The 21,140-nt window shown below is 45.0% G+C and overlaps 1 protein-coding gene across 1 annotated transcript; it reads right to left on the reverse strand.

The window, feature by feature from the left end:
* Positions 1-16,341: 16,341 nt before the first annotated feature.
* Positions 16,342-17,559, reverse strand: TEX52 (testis expressed 52). The gene has a single exon (XM_084614708.1). The coding sequence runs from the start codon at positions 17,048-17,050 to the stop codon at positions 16,529-16,531; it is 522 nt and encodes a 173-aa protein (XP_084470834.1). The 5' UTR covers positions 17,051-17,559; the 3' UTR covers positions 16,342-16,528.
* Between the last annotated feature and the right edge of the window lie 3,581 nt (positions 17,560-21,140).

Genomic DNA, 21,140 nt, shown 5'->3' on the forward strand with positions numbered 1-21,140 from the left:
GAGAGAACATACTTTGCTCTAGGAGATGATGCATTGCCTCTGTAAATGGGGGAGAGCTTTAACCTCCACGGTTCTGGCAGGCATGCCCAGTCTCTCTCCTTTGGATGGAGAGTCACACGATTGGGACAGTTTTTAAACCTGGCGCTGGAGGATTTTACTGTGCGTTTCCAGTGAGACACAGAAGACTTGCTTTTTCACTCACACTGGCGTGACTGCATTGGGCTGGATTCTGATCTCACTGGAGTAACTCCACTGAAGTTAGTGCAGTTGTATACATGTAAAATCAGAGTGAGACCAGAAGCAGGCCCACTGATGTCAGTGCAGCTACTCCTGATTTACACCAGCATGAGATCTGAATATTTTTTTTTTAATTTCACCTGCTAAAATTGTTGCCATTTGAGAGCCATGCTCCAGGCCCTGGTACAAGGGGCGGGGGACACTGCAAGTTTTACCCCTTCCTCTGTCCTTCCATCTCTGCTTTGAATTGTCAGCTGAAGTCTGGTCTCTTTTGATCCCACTGTATTGGCAAATGTAATGCGCCGAGAGTCACTGAGTGCATGATTCTAATTTCACATGCACAGGAGCAAATCAGGAGTATTTCTGTTGAAGTCGACAGCGTTACGTCAGTGTAAAACTGGTGTGAATGAGAGTAGAATTGGGCTCTAGACATTTAATTCTATATGGTCAAATGCTGAAGTCCTTATTCAGGCAAACTCCTATTGATTGCAATGGGGTGACTCTTCATTTACACTGCTATAGATATTCCTACCCAACTCTGAGGAGGCATTGGAGTGAGATGCCTACAGAGGATAAAAGCTCTACTGCTAACAGCTAAAGAAGATTCCCTTTTAGCTCAAGTGTCAGAGGCCTGTGGTTTTTGAGCTAAAGTTTATGGCTGCTTACCCAGAAGCCACAGCTCTACCTCTGCATATGCAGCTATGGACTTATGCCATGCTCAGCACCTGAGAGGCGCTGAGGAATTCTTAATCAATTCTTTTGTTTGTGAGTAAAATCCATGGGAAGCTGCCAGGTGGGAATTCATTTCACCAACACATCTAGCCAAGAAACAGGAGAGGGAAAACATTGGCGCCATCTCTCCCAGCAGCATGAGCCGGGATAGCTGAAGAGTGAAAGTCCCTTCACTGGAGTTCCCCTCTTCCAGAAGATGAAAGTGCGGGAGACAAAGTGAATAGGATTCTCCCTCCACCCCACTCTGAGATGTGGAGTTCAGGCAGCTGAACTTTGAGAGGCCAGAAGAAAAAAAGCTGAGAACTTCAGTGTTGGAGAGTCCCCCTGCATTGTGCCTTGCAGTGGGGACTGCCAACAAATATTGTGCCTGATAGTCATAGATATTGGCGATGAGAGACCCATTTAATCATTCTGCCCATCTCCCAGGGGCCAATGAAGCACTGTTCCCAATAGAACATGGTCTAGTGCTTTGCCCAGACTATTTTAAAAGTCTCAAGACATGAGGTTTCCACCACTTACTGCCTGTGGGAGACTCTTTTACAGCATCTCACTGCTTGGAAGGGTTTATCTAGCCTAACCTTCTTAACTCCGCCCCCAATTCTTTTACCACCTTAAAGAATTCCTCTCCATCTTTGGGGTTATTTTTTTTACCCAATTCAAATATCTGTAGACTATTAATTTGTCTTCTCTTAGGACCAGCACAGTCCAGGGGGAAGTTGGGTCAAAGGAAGCTTAAAAACATCTTTGCACTATTCTACCTCTGAGTTGCTACAGGGGTCAAAGCAACGCCCAACGTAATTTAGGCAGTCCAGGGGCCATCTCTACGTTATACCAGACCAGCCTCCCACAAGGCACAATGGTCATACCAACATGTGCTGTAGCCCCATTCCCAGCATACCCCCCATTCCCAGGTTCTCGTGTAGGGTGAAGGGTTGCTTGTGTTGGCCCAACAGTGTGACAGACATGGCCACCACAAGCAATATATTTGGGGACCATATTGTATTACGTGTATGAAGGGTTTATGTACCATTGTGGGCCAGGAATTGTATGCAACTCTGGTGTGTGGGGGGGTTTCTTTTAGCTCTGCCAGGAACTAAGAACAATGGGGGGTGATTAAGATGAATTGCTCAGGTTGTAAACCCCTCCCGAGAGGTACCATCTCCTGAAGAGGTGATATGTGCTGTTTCAAACTGGATTTTACAGAGACCAACATGCAAAGAAAGGACTTCTGGCGTAAAAAGGCTGTGTTTAAACTGACTCAGGGCCTTCTGTCTGACCAGCAAACAGACAGGACAGGGCACCAGAAGACTGATGGGTGACTTCTGGTGAGCTGTTAGCATGTCTATAGGAACATTTATTGGGTTTTTTTGTTTTCTCTGTGATGATTTTACCTTGAGAATAAAGTTGCTTGCTTAGAAAGAGCAGGATGGTAACTTGTAATTGCTGGCAATACACTGCTTGTAGCCCTCAGAGAGGAAGCAAAGCACAAGCAGACCGGCTTGTTGGGGGGTATCACTGCAAAGGCTGGGGACTCTGCAGCCTTAAAACCCCTGGTCAGAAGGGAGTGGGACCAGAATCCCTGACCAGAGACAGGTGATGGCTGGAGATCTGAGACCTGACTGGGAGCTCCTGGAGTGGACCATGAGGGGGACAATACAGGCCCAGTTACCCTGAAACTGTGACACGCAGTGTATGTGCCAAGGGCATTCTCCCCCAACCCGCTTGAGATGCTGTTAACAGCCCCTGTATACCACCAGGGCAGAGCTAAGGTAGGGAGAGAGAATCTTACTTAGACAAGCTACACCCATTTCCTTCTTTTAATCAACTCAGCCCTCTGCTCTTCTTCCCCACTCTCCTCCCCTTTGCTTTGAATTCCCTCCGATTTGTCAAATTGGATAATAAAATACCTTCCTCCCTACTGCTCTGCAAGTGATGAGCAGGCTACAGTATTTATATCCATGGTCATGTTTGGCATGTTTCCTTGAAACATCTTCCCAGAGGTACATAACAATATAACTTAGCTAGTAAACCAGTGGTTTTCAACCTTTTTTTCATTTGTGGCCCCCCCATGTTAAGTGCCTGCTCCAAAGCCTGGAGGCGATAGAGCTTTCCAACCCCCCATAAGAATTTTTTAATCATATTTTTTCCTCATCTCGTTCTCATCAATGATGGAACCATTTTAGCTGAAACTTTCCAAAAACATTCAGCCTGCAGCACGCACCCAGCATGAAAAACTTAAGTTTGAAAGGTGAAAGTTTGGCAAAATTATAAGCAACTGAACACAAGCCCTTATGGAATTGTCGGGCAACTTTGACTACGGGGGCACTATCAATTCCACCTAGAACAATACGGCACTTGTTCTGCATTCTGTGGTGAACTGATTGGGTCACCGGCCAGGGGGCTATGATCATTGTATTGCCAATCCTACCCGGGCAAAAATCATAAGTCAGGCTCCAAAAAAACAAAAAGCTTAAAATCATTTTATTTTAAATAATAAATTGGGGGTTGTTTTTCTTTGTCTTCTGGTTTCTGAGGCTCTAGGTCCTACTTGGTTCACATTTTTCAGCTTTTCTTTGCAACCATGAGGGTCAGAAATGGACTTTTTTAAAAACGAAAGCTGAAGATTCTCGTGTAATTGTTTGCCTGTGGGAGCTGGGACTTTAATAAACACACCAAATATTGTGAGACTTGTGATAAGATCGTAAAAGTTGGCAATAATGGATCAAAACCACGCCACAGTAGACACCCCTCCCAGCACAACAAAGACAGATAGACATCTTAAGTGCTGATCTCCCACAGAGCTGGGGGCAGTGGTAGTAGATTGTAACTGCTGGATGCTGCCAACTAGTGGCAAGGTGGTGCTTCTGGGAGCCAGCCATCTTCTGTCTGATCACTGGTCTGGGATGAGTTCTTAGAAAAGTGTAATGATCCTCATTTGCAGTGGTCTCACCAGTCACAAAACACTGGCCCTTAAGGCATTGGTGCCACCTCATTTGAAGATGTTATTTTGTTCACCTTTGTTGTTGAATGCTAAATATATAAAGTTTTGGAAAACTAACAAAAGTTTTAAAGACAAAGTTACCGTCGGAAGGCATGAGGACTGGTAAAGGTTGCTCTGTAACTTTATCAGCAAGATGAGCCCAGGTGGAGGACAGACTGCCAAGCAATGACATTTACAGACTGTCAGGAAAGAGCTGCTGAGCCGGAGGGCACCCATGAGGCCTTTGAAGCAGGAGGAAGAGAAAAGCGACTAATAAGGGCACAAAGTGAGAACCGGGGCAAGGGAAGGGATGGGGGGGAGCTACAAAGGGTGCAGCCTTACATACACCAACATATCAAGCAGGAAAGAGAGCGAGGAGTTGGGATCAAGGAGGGCAGGCACTAAAGAAATACCTGCTCCACTGTGAGATTGTCCTAGACAGAATGTAAAAGTCCAAGTCAAAAGGCAGGTGGGAGGACTGAGGGCAAGAAACTGGCAGCACCACACCTGCTCCTAGCAGCCCAGTGTGAGTCTTGAATATATCCCACTCCAGGAGAGACCACTTCCTTGGCAGAGAGTCCAGAGAGTAATGGAGTGCCAGCTGGAGAACCTGCGAACAAGGCTATAAGAGAAGGAGTACTTGTGGCACCTTAGAGACTAACAAATTTATTTGAGCATAAGCTTTTGTGAGCAACAGCTCACTTCATCTAAGGTGCCACAAGTCCTCCTTTTCTTTTTGCAGATACTAACATGGCTGCTACTCTGAAAGGCTATAAGAGTGTGGCTAAGGGGAGAGATGGCGCGAGCACAGAGAGACAACAACCAATAGGAGGTGGAGAACGGAGAAAAGAAGAAAATGCTCAGGAGAGGAGTTAGAAAGGGGAACATGGCTGAAGAGAAATGGAGAGAAGCATTGTCTGGTGTGTCATGTCTGCTTCCAGCCAACAGGTGACAATGCTAAGAAGATAGATTCCTGCTCCAGCAAAGCATTAGTATTAAAGTACCAGGCCTCAGGATGGGTACTGTCAAACTCTCCCAGCCACAAAGAATTCTCCCTCTAATTATTTTGTTCTGCATGTGGAATGATCATAGAATCATAGAACTGGAAAGGACTTTGAGAGGTCATCTAGTCCAGTCCCCTGCACTACATGATAGACTGACTGAGCATAAATTTAGTTTGCCCAGATAAAACCATGTTAAAATGGAGTTAAGGTTGAAAGTACATATCAGTAATTGAGGGTATAATACACTACAGGGATTTTGTAATTACCCCTAAACCAAGTGTTTTAGGGCTTGTCTATAAGGGGAAATTAACTGGAATATGCTATTCCAGAACAGCTGTTGCACTTTAAAATTCACACTTTACCTTAATCTGAAAGAATTTTCAAGTGCAGAAAAGCCCCAAAACCCAGGAAATTCAGAGTTAAAGAAATCTAAACATGTTAAGCTATGGAAAAGCACATTTAAGCCCCTAAAGAACCTTAACTCTCATCTGTAATGACCCCATTTAAGAGCCATGTTTATTCATTTAGATTTATACAAAAATTAAAATGGAGTCTTATGATTAAAGTATTTTAGTGTTTGTGGCCCTAGATTAGACTAAACTAATTTTTAAAAATATTAGATTTTTTTTTCTCCCTCATGATGGCACTACGTATTATTCTCTTCAGGTTCTTTTACCACATCCATCACTGTGGTAACCAATAGCCTGATGTTAAAGTGTGGCATATGTAGCAATGTACAATGTAAGGCTGCTTTGTATGTATTGCACCTTTACTTGCACAGTGTGTCTTTGTGTGAGACAATTCAGGACGGCAGCTGTTACGGAGAATGTCACTCTCTGACGTACACATGGAGACTTAATATTGGTTCTTTCTCTCTTTGTTTGCTTTTATGCCAGATAAGTCAGCAAGACTGAACATATATTTGCTCTTTGCAGAAGGTTGCATACAGAGCAGGTCAAAAATTCCAGGTATGATTCACAGCATTTCAAAAGATTTTTGTTTTTTAAAGTGTCCTTTTTTTTTTTTTACCAGCCCCCTTTCCCCACAAATGACCAAAAAACAAATTAGCTCTGAAAGAAAACTCTCCCCCGCCCCCAGTTTTGGCATCCCCCATCCCTTTTGCCTTTTTCCTTTTTGCAAGTGGAAAAAAGGAGACAAAAGGGACAGGAAAGAGCTTCAAAATAAATTTTCTCCCAGTTCTATTTGTGACCTTTTTAGAACATATATTATTACTATTTGTTTATTTAACGGGTTCACAAATCATAGCCTTGTAAATAGCAGAATCAAATCAATCATACAATAGTGAGCTTTTGTTTAAGGAGACTATAGAGGAACCTTTTTAACAGGATGTTACTGTATTACAGAGTGAGCATCATTACAACACCCCTGACATGTCATTTTTATTGATTTTTATTAAACAGAGTGACCTCTCTGATTACACATTTCACAAACCAGGCATGTCTATCAAATGTTAATATTTTAAAAAATGAACAGGTGTGCTAGTTTTTTTGCAGGTGAATGTACTCTGAGTACTGTGTAAAAGATAACCAAATATCTAAGTGTCATATGTGGACTTTATTTTTTTTTTGTTAGGAAAGTTGTCTGCAAAGATTGATACACATTCATTATAATTTTTTGTTTCCTAATTGACCAGATGCCATCACTTCTATTAAAGTGAACTTTCTGTACAAAACAGATTCTCTAGCAAGTTGAGAGATATAATGCCTGACTTGAAAGTGTTGCCACCATAGAAGAGTGGGACAGTTAAAGTTAGCTTTGATCTCCAAATAAATTAGAAAAGTTTCTTTTCTGAATGGTTGGATCTTGCTATCTTTGAAGCTCCCCAGTTTGCGATTTGGGTTAAGATCTGGATTATTTGCAATGGGTATTGTTGGCTAGGGGGAAAAATGATCCTGTCTCTAGTTTTAACCCAGACACATAGAGTAGCCTTTGCTAAAGGATCGGTATCCATTTTTAAAATTAATTAATCCATGGTAGCCTAGCAATGTTTCCACTGTCACAACTTTCTTGTTCACCAAAGACCTAGTATTTGGCTGAGTTTACAGCAGCCCCAAATCACTGTTGCTTTGAGCTGACTGGTTTCGTAGTACCATAGAATATTTGGAACAGATAGTTTAATAGGTCTGCACAAAGTATCTGTACCCATTCTTGGTCTTTTCTTATTCCATATAAATTCTAAGAACATCCTCTGTATTCCTGCTAGGAAATATCTGGGGTGATTATATGAAGATTTTGAAACAAGACAGACAGTCCAGATCTTTTTTCATTTACTGAAGTAGTGATTTGACATTTAAGTCATAAAGCTCTTCTAGGCTGTTTGAGATTTGAGTTTCCAGGTGTCTTATAGAGTTTGTTGCTCATTTGTACCCATGTGTTTTCCTGAGGAATGACTTTACAGAATCTAGCTAATTTATAGCTAGCACTTCAGATTTGGCAGAATTTACTTTAACTGCAGCTGCTTTCCCAAAGTCCTGGATTTCTTTAGAAACTAATTTTAGGGCAATATTTGGTTTAGATAAAAATAATACTACATCAGATGCATATATAAAGCTATTTTCTGATGTGTTCCTTATCCTCTGTGCAAAAGGCTCCATGGCCCGTGCAAAAAGTAAAGGAGACAAGGGACATCCCTGCCTGGTCTCTCTGTGTAATTCAAACAGGAGCTGTAACCCCATTAACTCGCACAGCTGCTTTGGGGCTGGTGTAAAGAGCAGATATCCATTTAAGGAAAGTGCATTTGCACAGGACTTGAAACAGGCAGTTCCTATCAAAGGCTTTCTCTGCGTCAAGAGATAACAAGAGAAATGGATCTTTTTTAGATCTGGCATTCTGGATGGTTCCAAGTACTCTCTGAATGTTGTCTGACATTTGTCTATACTTAATGAATCCAGTCTGATCAGGATTTATATAATCTGAGAGCATGCACCACAATTGGCTAGCTAGTATTTTTGCTAAAATCCTTATGCCATGATTCAACAGTGCTATGCGTCTACAGGAGCTGCATAAAGTAGGGTCTTTTCCAGCTTTAGGGAGAAGCACTACAGTGGCTTCTTTCATAGGTTGTAGAAGTTCCTCCCTTAACAGAATGTCACTGAAGGTACCTTTCAAGGCACCCACTAATACCTCCTTAAATACCTTGCAAAAAGGTAAGGTGGAAAGCCCTCAGGTCCTGGAGTTTTACCACTTTTCACACTTGCTGTTGCATCTACAATTTCTTCATCTGTTATTTCTTCCTCTAAAATTTCTTTATCAGTTTTGCTCATCTTTGGCAAGCTGTTACTTCCAGATAACGGTGAATAGCTTCAGAGCTTGGAGTATCTAACGTTTTTAGTCTATGTTTTTTATCATAATAACACTTGTTTTGTTAAGGTGTGTAACTATCTTTTGCTGATTGTTTTTAATTGGTGGAATAATATGTTGCTTTTAAATCTCTTTAAGCTTTCCAGCCAACAGCCTAGCAACTTTTATTTCCTTTTTCATAAAACATCTGTTTTGAATATCTAAGGGCTTTTTCAGTGGCATCTGTCTTCAACATACATGTGCTGGAAGAAAAGACACGGCCCCAGCAACTGGGCCACCTTTAGAAGAGGGAGCTTTTGCAAAACCGTCTGTGAGCTGGGGGAGGAAATTGGGACATTTTCCCTATCAGGAAAACTCAAGCAATACACTAGTATAAGATAACAGGAAATACCCTGATATGGGGTCCTTTGGAAGTGTGGGAGGTGATTTATTTATTATCATATATGTTTGTGCAGTCTGCTGGAATCCATACTAGTTGGTGTGTTCCAGCTGGCTAGGAATGTCTCAGAGCATTCTAAAGAGGTTTCATTGTTGCAATGAATGTTCTAGTATGCACCTAAATTGAATTCAACTTGTCATAGCGCTGTGCAGGAGAGCAGTGGATAGAAGAATGCTGACAACTAAACTGGTTAGATTGGTGTTTTGACCTCATTCTTTGGGATTTTTGTTTAAATATTTAACTCTTAAGAAACTGAATTAGTTTCTGCAATTCTTCAGGACACACAATATACCCTGCTGTCAGCTGACAGGGACAGTTCTAACTATATTGTACTGCCATGAGGAGTAGAAAAAACAGAGCTACAGCTTTCCTAAGACAGATGTTTCCACAGGGATTTCAGCAAGTAAAGTAGATCCTCTTGGTTCTGTTTATGTTGGAGTCCCCGCTGCTGGGTGCTGGAGCCCTGACAGCTGCTTTCACCTTGGAGGGGTGATTGCTCTTTAGTATAATGAAGTCTTTCCCTTCCTTAAGGAGCAAACTCCTATTTTTGCTCCATCTGCCAAGATGCAGGAAGCAATTGTTATGAATTAACTTTACTTCCCTAACACAGTGAGTGCCAAGGCCCTTCCCATCAGTCCAGTATACTGTAGGAGGAATCCCACTTAGGGTGGGCAAGAGAAAGAAGTCGCTTGACTGGAGACGACTGGTCAGTTGCTCTCCCTTGGTGTGTGTTGTGCTTTTTTTTTTTTTTTCCCCAGTCTTAGGGCTGGATTTTCAGAGGCGCTAAACACCTGCAGCTCTGACTGACTTCACTTGGACTTGTGGGTGCTCAGCTCCTTTGCAAATCAGGCCCTTAAAAAGATCTCCTTCCCCTAAAGATAAGTCACAGCATACAGGGCTACCTCGAATCTCTCCTAAATGGTGGTCTCAGAATTCTCACATGTAGCATCTCTGTGGAAAGTGCTCGGCCGTAAGAGCAGGGGAATGTTACACAACTGAATCATTCGGTGTGATGTGGTCTGAAGTATTTGCCTAGCCTGTGAGAGGAGGCGGAAGAGGGGAGTTACCACCAGTATGCCAGCTCTTCCTGAGGCAGGAAAATAAAATACTGACTCTGAAGATGGAAAGTTTGATTGACGCAAACCCTGCCCACATATAGAAAGCTGCGCAGCAGGTGGAATGAGCCTGCCTCGTGGTTGCATTCCACCCCTCAGGCAAATATGCCTCATGAATCCTCTGCCTAGGTACAACCTTCCCATATCAGGCAAACTCTCTGTCCCATTGGACCCCATGCTAACTTGTCCCTTTGCCCTGATACCCACCTCACACATATACCCTAAGCTCTCCTCCTGCTACAGAATCCCTTCCCTCAATGCCAGCCAGGCCTTGCACCCAGTTACTGACCCTTCCACTCCCCCATGCCAACCAAGCCACGCACCTTCCCCCTACCATTGACCGAAAGACCAAGCGCCACACACTGACCAAGCTTTCGTCCCAGTAACAGGCCACTCCCACTCATTGTGACCAAGCACTGCACACTACCTTGTTACAGTTCCCATCCACCACAAATCAAACTGAAAGATTCAACCCACCTGCTCAGCATTTTATACAAGAATCAAGGGCCTGATCTCTGATGTGGGCAACCTTGAGAAGGGGCAACAGGACTTCCTGGTTGCAGCTGGGGATACCTATAAGCTCAGCACCTACCTGGTTCACAGATTGAAAGAGAAGGAGATCTTCTTGGGCAGGTGCCAGAGACCCTAGGGCTATCGGAATGGAGGTCTGCTCAACAGTAAGCATCCAAAATCCAAGACGCAAAGGGAAATACGGGCAATCAACATGACTTCATACTACCTAAGTGCTGCAGGTGTGCCTCAGTGCTGGGGACTCCCAAGCGCCATGCTGTTTTAAATCCAAGCTGTTACATTAGTATTTTTGTGGCGGAGGTTCCTGGATGATGATCTTTGATATCAAGTAGCAGAGGTATCTTGCCGTTTTGGGGGTGCCTGATCGCTGGCAGATCCTGCCTGCATCACCAGTGCACACTCAGTATTTGGGGTGCTGGTTGCTGTCCTCTGACATAATGGCTTGTGCAATCCCACATAGTTGGGTCCCCTGCCGATAGTCCCCAACAGCCCCCTTGAGCCTTCGAGTTATCCCCTCTAATGTTGTGGGTTCTGTTTGCTGGGAGTGTTATGGTACACTGTTTGTCTCCCAGACACGGCCAACTCCTGGTATTTCTGCAGCAACTCTTCATAGACTGGACTGCTATTCCTCAAGGCAAGTCTCAGTGCTGTCTCTTGGTAATGGGGTTGGAGACTGGGGCAAGGCCAGTCCCAACAGTCTCTAGTTGCAGGTCTAACTGGCTGCAGCTGGACACAGAGAGATTGCAGGCCTCTTCCTGCAGTCAGGTGTCTGTATCTGTCCAAAAGGAAGGGAGGATCAATGTGTTAGTTTCCAAACAGAAAGGTACCTTGCTGTTTTATCCCTGACTTAGCTAGCTCCCAAAGGATTGGAGGGATGGTAGATTATTAGGGCCCCAACTGTAAATATTAATTCTCTCTGTAGAAAGGGGTAATATACTTAGTTACCATGCTGCGCTGGGTAAAGGTCTCCCTGTCTGCTGGAGAACATTCTTCAAGACTGATCCCAGTCACAGGAATGGAGCACCTGCTCCTAGAAGTACAGATCTACTAGCCATTAGCATGATCCCCTGATCAATACTAGGGAGGAGTGGTGTCCTGTCCTACAGCCAGGCTTGGCCTGAACCTCCTTGTCTGAAAGGAACAGGCATCTTCCAGGGGCTCCAGCAGGCACAGCAATATGTGCAGGCGTGCAAAGGGGGGAGAGAACAACAAGAGAATTAAGGATCTATAGTACTTAGAAAATTTGGCTTTGAGTAATGTTTGCCAGTCACTTAAATACCACTGAGACCATGCAATTGTTAAAGCTGCTTCACAGAAGTATAATGAGGAATAATGGTATGAAACTCAGGAACTAACGTTTAGGCCAAATATCGGGGAGGGAGAAACTTCTTCGTGGAGAGATGCATTATGGCGGCTGTAAAATAGTCTCCCAACGGAAGTAGTGGAAGCTTCATCCCTTGGGATTTCTAAGCTAGGCTAGACACAGCACTAGGAAATCTACTGTACTTGAAACAACTCTAGCTGCAGAGATGAGCTAATATGTTTCATCCTTAATTTCTATGATGTGAGTGCTCTCTAGTGGTCATTCTATGTACAGGTTTCAGAGTGGCAGCCGTGTTAGTCTGTATCCACAAAAAGAAAAGGAGGACTTGTAGCATCTTAGAGACTAACACATTTATTTGAGCATAAGCTTTCGTGGGCTACAGCCCACTTCATCGGATGCATAGAATGGAACGTATAGTAAGAAGATAGATATACATACAGAGAACATGAAAAGGTGGAAGTTGCCACATCAGCTTTAAGAGGCTAATTAATTAAGATGAGCTATTATCAGCAGGAGAAAAAAAACTTTTGTAGTACAGGAAATAGTTGTTGGAACTATTGTGTTCAGCATGAATCCTTAACAGGAAGTGGGGGGTGTCTGAGCCAGGCTTCCACAGCAGGAAGAAGTTGCTTGTTGGTGGGGTGGGGCTTCTCTCCTGGAGTTAGGATTTTCCAAACTCTCCCACCCCTTGCTTTGGGGTGGAGAACACTCCTTCAGCCTTTGGAGAGGTGGGAATATACCCAGGAGTCACTCCAACACCATTGTCAACAAACAAACAGTCCAAATGGCTCAGCAACATTGGTGCTATAGTCACAGATCGTGGCACCTTCTTTCCCATGGGCTTGGAGGGGATTCTTGCATGCAGTCAATTGTAATGGGCTGGGGGAGTGCTGAGGTAATATGTATAACTACTACACTCTCCTTTTTCCTGCACTGCAGCTTACTGCTCTGCAGAAGCACAAATCAGAAAAGTATAAAGAAAAAATATACACAGAGTTAAATCTCAGACCTATGAACATAAGAATGGCCCTACTGGGTCAGACCAAAGGTCCATCTAGCCCCGTATCCTGTCCTCTGACAGTGGCCAAAGTCAGGTGCCCCAGAGAGAATGAACAGAACAGGTAATCATCATCTGATCCATCCTCTGTCATTCATTCCCAGCTTCTGGCAAACAGAGGTTAGGGACACCATCCCTGCCCATCCTGGCTAATAGCCATTGATGGACCTATCCTCCATGAATTTATCTAGTTCTTTTTTGAACCCAGTTATGGTCTTGGCCTTCACAACATTATCTGGCGAGGACTTCCACAGGTTGACTGTGTGTTGTGTGAATACTTCCTTTTATTTATTTTAAACCTTCCTTTTTTTTGTTATGGTGTGCAAAGTCCCTGGATGTCGGTGTTAACAACATTTGCCAATCCACCTGAGAGAGAGTGCCATACAACTTCTTAGTGAACAACCATTTAATATGTACACAAATGTTTGCAAACAGTATTTTTGAATAATTTCTTAAACAAAACTATTAGAGGGTCAAGCTAGTGATGTTACTTATCCAGGCTTCCCCATATCAACTTTTATACTTTGGTACACACATGCAGATACAAGCTGTAGCTCACGAAAGCTCATGCTCAAATAAATTGGTTAGTCTCTAAGGTGCCACAAGTACTCCTTTTCTTTTCACAAAATGTAGGTGTCACCTAGATTCTCCAGAGCACAAGGAAAACGGCAGCCTCTCAGTACCCTGCCAAACACCTCAGAATCTCCTCAGCAAAAGTGTCAGAAGCTCCATGTAGCCAGCAGCAATTCCAGTCCCATAGCCAACAGTCTCCACAGTTTCTAGAGCTACAGTTTCTGTCCAAAGCTGCACAGGTATTAGGACACAGCCTCCACAGCAGACACATCTCTTGGTCCTGCATTGATCAGTCACTAAGTCCGGCAGGCTGTCTGCAACTCCCATATTTATAATCCTTTCCTCCTGAACTCTGATTGCTCTGCTCTCAGAGGATGAATGTGTGGTACCTGCAAGACTGCCTGCCCTTAATGGAAACTTTCAGTACAGCTTTAGAAATAGCTCCTAAGTACATTCAGTAACTACCACACTTCTCTTCTAAATATCTGTGTGGTCTTCTAAGGTGCCCTGCTCTCTGCAGTTGGTGGTTACACAAGCTCCTAGGGTATGACTACGCAGCCCACAGCACTGGGCCTTCCAGCCCAGGTCAACAGACTCAGGCTAGCAGGGCTTGCTCCAGCACTCCAAAACCAGCTGGGTAGACAGCTCTTTGAAGGTGTGGTTAGAACTCAGGCTCTAAAGCCTACTCCCCTCCCTAGGCTTCAGAGCCCAAGCTCCAGCCTGAGTCATAACTTCAAAGTGCTGTCTATTTTCAGAATGCCAGCGCAAGCCCCCACTACCTTGAGTCTGTCAGTGTAGGCGGGGAGACTTGCTGATGTGGGCTGTGTAGACGTGCCATGGTGGCCACACACCCGGGCTGCTTCCTGTACCTGCTGCACATGTCCTCTCCTGTAGCCCTCTCCCTGAAAGGCATCCTCATTCTCAAGTAGGAAGAGACCTTGTCAGCAGAGGTGTGGTCTTCTGCCAGGTCTTGGGCCAAATAATGTTGTGCTGGGGTGGGGATGGAGAGACCATCCCCTAGCCAGCCAGGGCTCCAAGGGCAGGGATGGTGTTTGCAGCTCAGCTGCTGACATGCGGAATGTTGGCTCCACATTGGGAATGGCGTTCCTTGCCAAGGATTAAAGCATGACTCGAGTGAGTGCTCAGGGAACTCAAGCCCAGGGTGCTCGGCTCTGTAGGGACTAAGCTTTCTCCTCAGTGTTAAGGTTAAGCCTTTTGGAGAGAACTAGGCTGTCCTTGGCAGAGACAGATTAAGATTTATTGGGACCCTGGGCACAAAGAACATTTGCCCCCCACCCCACTCCTCACCATGGGGCACTGCCCCCTGCTCCTTTTCCCCCCACGACCCTAGTCATGCTGGAATCCTGAGCCAGACCAAGGTAAAAGCCGCCCAGGGAACCCGGACTGCTGTGGGGAGCCCTGGAGAGGACGTGGACCAGGGACTGCTTTTGGGCCCCCCACCCAGGGCTCCCCACAGCAGCCCAGGCTCCCTGGCTGGCTCTTACCGTGGCCTGGCTCCAGCTTCCAGCCTGCCAGGGGGTGGGTCCTGGGGGGGGGGGGGGGGAGATGAGAAGCAGGGGGCAGGGCTATAGTTCTGGCAACAGTGGCCCCCCCACTTCTACACAGGTTCTGGTACACCTACAGGAGCCCCTAAATTGGCAGGGGGCCACTACGCATGGACTGCATGGGTCCATGCACTAATCCACCATTGGTCCTTGGAGAACTGAAGACAGCATCAGGTTGGGTAGCAGGGAGTACTGAGAATTGTAGTGCTAGGCAGGGGAAGGGGCTATTGGTCACTATTAACACAGGGTTGCATGTGGGAAAGCTACATGAATTCCCGGCCATAACAGGCTCCATCCTTCCTGTTCTCTGCCAGTGATACAGAAAAGTGTTGTCTCCTGAGGGATAGCCTACTTTGGTCTAATTCTGATTGTTGGGCTTGATGCGGGGATGGCTGGGTGGTGTTGGTGACCTGTGATACACAGAAGGTCCAACTAGATGACAGAATCATAGAAATGTAGGGCTGGAAAGGACCTTGAGAGGTCATCAAGCCCAACCCCCTGCGATGAGGCAGGACCAAGTAAACCTGGACCATCACTGACAGGTGTTTGTCTAACCTATTCTTAAAAACTGCAGTGAGGGGGCCTTAACTACCCTCATAGTTAGAAAGATTTTCCTAATATCTAACATAGCTGATAGTCCCTTCTGGTGTTAGAATCTATGACTCCATTATCCCTGAGGCACAGAGCACTGATGACTGTTGCCCAAGATCACACAAATGACTCGGAAACAAGCACTGTTCTAACACTGTGCACAGTCCATTGGACCTCAGCTGCTCCTGTGGAGGGGAGACACCAGAAGTGTTATCACCACAACGTAACCCAGGAATTATAAAATCAGAGTCTATAAAATCTGCCCAGCTATCCAATGCCAGACAATGGGCAATGCTGGATGCTTCATATGCAGTTAGAAAAGGAGGACTTGTGGCACCTTATAGACTAACCAATTTATTTGAGCATAAGCTTTCGTGAGCTACAGCTCACTTCATCGGATGCATACTGTGGAAAGTGTAGAAGATCTTTTATACACACAAAGCATGAAAAAATACCTCCCCCCACCCCACTCTCCTGCTGCCAATAGCTTATCTAAAGTGATCGCTCTCCTTACAATGTGTATGATAATCAAGTTGGGCCATTTCCAGCACAAATCCAGGTTCTCTCACCCCCCCCCTCCCCGCCCACACACACACAAACCCACTCTCCTGCTGGTTTTGTGTGTGTGTGTGGGGGGGGGGGGCGCGGGTGAGAAAACCTGGATTTGTGCTGGAAATGGCCCAACTTGATTATCATACACATTGTAAGGAGAGCGATCACTTTAGATAAGCTATTGGCAGCAGGAGAGTGGGGTGGGGGGAGGTATTTTTTCATGCTTTGTGTGTATAAAAGATCTTCTACACTTTCCACAGTATGCATCCGATGAAGTGAGCTGTAGCTCACGAAAGCTTATGCTCAAATAAATTGGTTAGTCTCTAAGGTGCCACAAGTACTCCTTTTCTTTTTGCGAATACAGACTAACACTGCTGTTACTCTGAAACCTGTCATATGCAGTTGGAAGCCCACCTACCACCAATCCCTTGTGAGCTAGTGGTTAGGATTCCATGCCCTGCGATGTGCTCCACAGCAACTGATGGGGCACGGCGAAGTCAGCACTCCTTACCGTTTGAAGTCCTGAGGAGGCAAAATATTTCCCTGGCTGTTTAGGGGAGGAGCTCGGCACTCGCTCATTGTCTTCAGTCGCTTGCATTCTTGGAGCTCTTTCTGTATTTGGGCCATAGCTCTTTCCTTATGTTTCTGGTTGAAAAACAGAGCTCCCTGTGTGATAAACTTGAGGTAAGTGTTCCTATCCATCTCTGAGGGAGGCGGGACAGGTGGCTGGGGCATGCAGTATGCCCTGGGAGCAGTAATCCATCGCCACACATTGCTGTCATAAGGTATGTCTGGCCTCAAAGGGAAGAGTGGTGGCAACCTCCCTACATCCAGCCAGGTGTGATATCCCCAGATGTGCCAGCGGCTAGTGTCTTCCCAGGGGCAGCGCAGTTTCTGACGAACTTTGATCTTGCTGTCTGTGCATGGTGGTCTTGCAACTGCCAGTTTATGATAAGCTCTTGGGGAAAACCCTGGCCATGCAGTATGCCTCTCTTTACACAAGAACTCTCGCTCTGCCCAAGTGGTCATTTGCAAAGAGATCCCAGATGAGGCCTAGCTGGGAAAAAGCAGGGAGAAAACATCTGGTAAAGCCAGCCCTCAGTAAAGATCTCTAGCATCCCAGTATTCTTGTCACAGCTTGCAGCTCCTGAATACAGTAGGCAAAGTCAGGAACAATTTGCAGTGTTCAGCTGTAAACTTTCCCCACCCAGCTCTGCCAATGCCTCAGTCCTGCCCTGCAGCCCCCTGCTATTCCAGTGCTGGGCTCCCCACAAGAGAGAAACAAAACATTTCCGACTGCTATAAACGGAGAGTAATGCAAGGCTTAAAATACTCTCCACCTCACCCACTGTCCCAGTAACTAGCAGGCTGTACCGCCAGAAACTTACAGAGTCTCCATGGGGACAATCTCACTAAACAGCACAATCCAGAGATACCTGTTTTCCTCCAAGGGAGGGGGGAGGAGAGTCAGTTCACATCTATCTAAGAGGGTACCTGACATTAGAGGGAGCATCCATACCTTCAGTTTACTTAATATGAAGGTATGTACCTTCTTGAGGGACCAAATGACCAGGATGCTGTCATTATACAGTTTTCTGCAGTTTGCACTCTCTTCCCTGTGCTGACTGGCTGTTTGCTCCATCCCTTCCCTCTCCTCTGTAACCCCTTCCACCCGCTTCCTCACTGTCTCTACCTCTCCATCCCCCTCTTGTCCTTTGTCTTGCCAGCTAGCTAATCCTCTCCTAACACTGAAAGGGCTGAAATAATAAAACAGATTTAAAAAATGGTGCCATCTCATCATTCACTCTGCTTTGCTCTATCCCTCTCCCCTGCCCTTTGTCTACCTTCTCTATTCAGGTTGTAGGCTTCTTGGGGGCAGGGGCTATTGTTCAGTTTGTACAGTGCCTGGCACAAGGGGGCACTGTTCTTAGTTAGCCCCAGGGCACTACCATAAGAAATGAGAAATGTTTAAAAGTCACCAGCATTGCTGTAAACAGCACAAATTACAGAAGATTCATTGCAATGGGGCATGCAAGCACAGGGCTCCCACGCCCACTCTGCAATGATGTGTCCTGCACAGCATCTTACCTAGCACTGCATGCTCTCTGCGGGTATTGTGCACTGCCACTCTGGGGAGAAAGGAAACCAATTCCCGCTCTAGGCATCTATTCAGTTCCTAGTTTGAAATGAACCCTTCAGGAAATATGATCTATCATGGACGAGGGATGATACACATAGGGTTCTAGAAAAATTGGGCTTAAGCCTCTGGAGTGCAAAAGAAAATGAGATCTTCTCTGTCTATGTGGAATTCAATACAGAATTAAGTCCCCGGCCATGGAAAGGCCATTCTCTCAGATCAATAGGTCTCTTCCATAAAGGAAGAACTTCAGGAACAAAAGTAATATTTGCTGACTGTAAAGAGACTGTCTTGCCATAAGCATCCTTCCAGACACTTGGAGAAGTCACTGTTTCTTTTCATGGAACATTTTCCCCAGACAAACTGGGCACAAAGATCTCATCTTCTTGGGCATCCCAAAGGGCTTTGAGGTGACTCTCTTCTCACAGACACAGCCCATTTCCCATTTAAGGAAGTCCGCAGAGCTCGAGCTCTGTGTGGCATTTGTGTATCTACTTGTTGTTATAGCAACTATAGTACAGTCATACTTACCCACCGATTTTCTATAAAGCTGATGGCAATAGAGCACAGTTCAGACTTTCCCCACAGATGTTTACCTTCTGGGATTTGCAGACAGATAATGATGCCTAGGTCATAATTTTGAGAGACATTCTAAAGTCCTCCTTCAGGCAAATTACCAGCCCAGCTCCAGAACTGCAGATGGTGGGGTTTCATTTAAACAAAAACAAAATGCTGCAAAGTCTGAAAGAATGACAAAGGCTAAAAAATATTCAAAAGAGAAAAACAATGAGTGGCTGCTCAACACCTCTGCAGGCCTCACTCCTGGTCTCTCTCTCTTCCTTCCATGCCTTGCTCCCCCCCTGCAGACCTAGGATTTAGCTTCATGCTCTCTTGTTTTCCCATCTACCTCTGGGCCTTTGATCTCCTCCTACCGGAGAGCTGCGTTGCACAGATCAATTTCCACAGCAGCCACTTGTGATGTCATGTACAGAGAACTATGACTTCAGCTGGGGCTGAAGCAGGAGCATTTGAACTAAGGAATCTTGAAAGGACATTTGTAGGTAAACTAAAAGGAAGAGAGCCCCGTTGGCCCACTGAATGTTTTTCAGTTTCAGAGTAACAATACCTAGCAGTTAAGTAGCACTTTCATCACCTCAAAGCACTCTAGAGAAAAGTTTATCTCCTCCTTAGAGATGAGGAAACTTGAGGTTCCCCCAGAAGTTATGGACTTGAAGCAGGAACTATTTGGTTAGATTCTCTGGACTATGAAATACAGGTAAAACTAGATAATCATAAGGGTCCCGTCTGGCTTTAAAATCTCTGAGGCACAGACAGGTGAAAATAAGTGGGAATAGAACTCAAGTCTGCTGCCTCTCAGCCACATGCTCAGTCCATTAGAACACAGCTCTCTGACAGGCTTCTTATATGCTTAGCTCTTTTAAGTCTCAAGTGGAGGAGGGATATCCAAAACTTGTGTAGAATTAGTTTTCTAAAGACAGGGGAGATATACTTAACTAGCAGGCTGGTGGACCCCAAACATCTTAGCAGGGAAAATGCCCTAACCATGTGAACTATTTACCTTCCACTAATCTTCCTAATGGAAATGATGGAAGCCACATGGTTGGAGACAAGATCAACTAGACTACAGAAAGCACAATTGAGGAAACAGTCCTGCATTGGCCCCAAGGACATGGACAACCTGGAACCTAATATCTTTCATATTTACTTTCTATAATTTTCCCTTGTGAAAGAAAAACCCTACAGTTCATAAATCATTAGTACACTAATTAAAATGGGTAGGACTGGGTCACACTCAGCACTCTATTCTCTGAAGCCATAGACAAAATTCTGAGAATGGTATCTGATGGAGCTGCAAGGGTTTTGTCTCCTTTCCAATAAAACAAAGGGATGAGGGGGAAATGGTGTTATGAAGGTGGAATCATGCTAGGGAAAGCTTAGACTGGACCCTAAAGTCCCACTGGCTAGCACCAGCCTTTGTGGTTGGAGGGCTACTACCAAGTATTGTTAGAAATTCCTGAGATTTGTGTCCCTCTAAATGCAAAGGCTGGTGCTAACCAGTGGGGCTTTATGGTCTAATCTAAGATTTCCCTAGTATGATTCCACCTTAATAAAAATACTAGTCTCCCATCCTCCCGTTGTTTTATTGGTAAGGCTACAGAGCCCTTGCAGCTCTATCTCCCAAAATTAGATTTCAGGAATAAAGGGGGAGGTGGGGGAAGGTTATCAAACGCTATATAAAACAGAAAAAAAAATTTCAAGACGTTATCCCCCCCCCCCGCTGTGTTAATCTCTGGAACTCAGTGACATAGGATGTCATTGAAGCCAACAGCTTAGCAGGATTCAGAAAAAAGATTAGACATTCATATGGATAACATCTAATTGTATAAGAGTGCTTCTCCTATGGGCATATTATTTTTTAATTGTCCAGTGTGGTGTTTCTTGCACTTTACTCTAAAGCATCTGCTACTAACCTCTCAGAGACAATACACTGAAGCAAGGCTCAGATCCAGTATTAACATTTTCTATTAAACATGCTTTGGTTAGAATTCCAAACAGTGGCTTGGTGCTAGCCAGGTGTCTCCTAGTCTTTTACTGGCGCTCCTACATGTGATACACTGGTGGATCGTCTCCCTGCTCCATGGGTGGACACAGTTGCCACCGTCTCCCTTCTTTCCTGGCTATTTGCTGCTTTCCTTTCATCCCTTGCTTGTTCCTTTTTTTCCACCTCACCCTTCTATTTTTGAAAAATTTATGTTTTTGCTCCCCCTGGCCCCTAAAGCTAAGCTGCATTTAAGATGGGGAGAAGGGGGAATGGTGACCGTATGAAATCATGATCCTGGAGTTCTCAAAGCTGAGGAAGAAAAAAGCTAAGAGCAGCAGCTTACTGTCTGGGTCTTCAGCTCTGGACAGCTACCAGAACAGATCCTAGGAATCTCCCACAATTGTGGGATTTCCCCAAAC

Source organism: Lepidochelys olivacea (assembly GCF_965140295.1).
Source record: "Lepidochelys olivacea isolate rLepOli2 genome assembly, chromosome: 1".
Lineage (NCBI taxonomy): Eukaryota > Metazoa > Chordata > Testudines > Cheloniidae > Lepidochelys > Lepidochelys olivacea.

Coding starts and splice junctions, on each gene's coding strand:
- TEX52 (XM_084614708.1), bottom strand. CDS start 17,050: ATGACCACTTGGGCAGAGCGAGAGTTCTTGTGTAAAGAGAGGCATACT.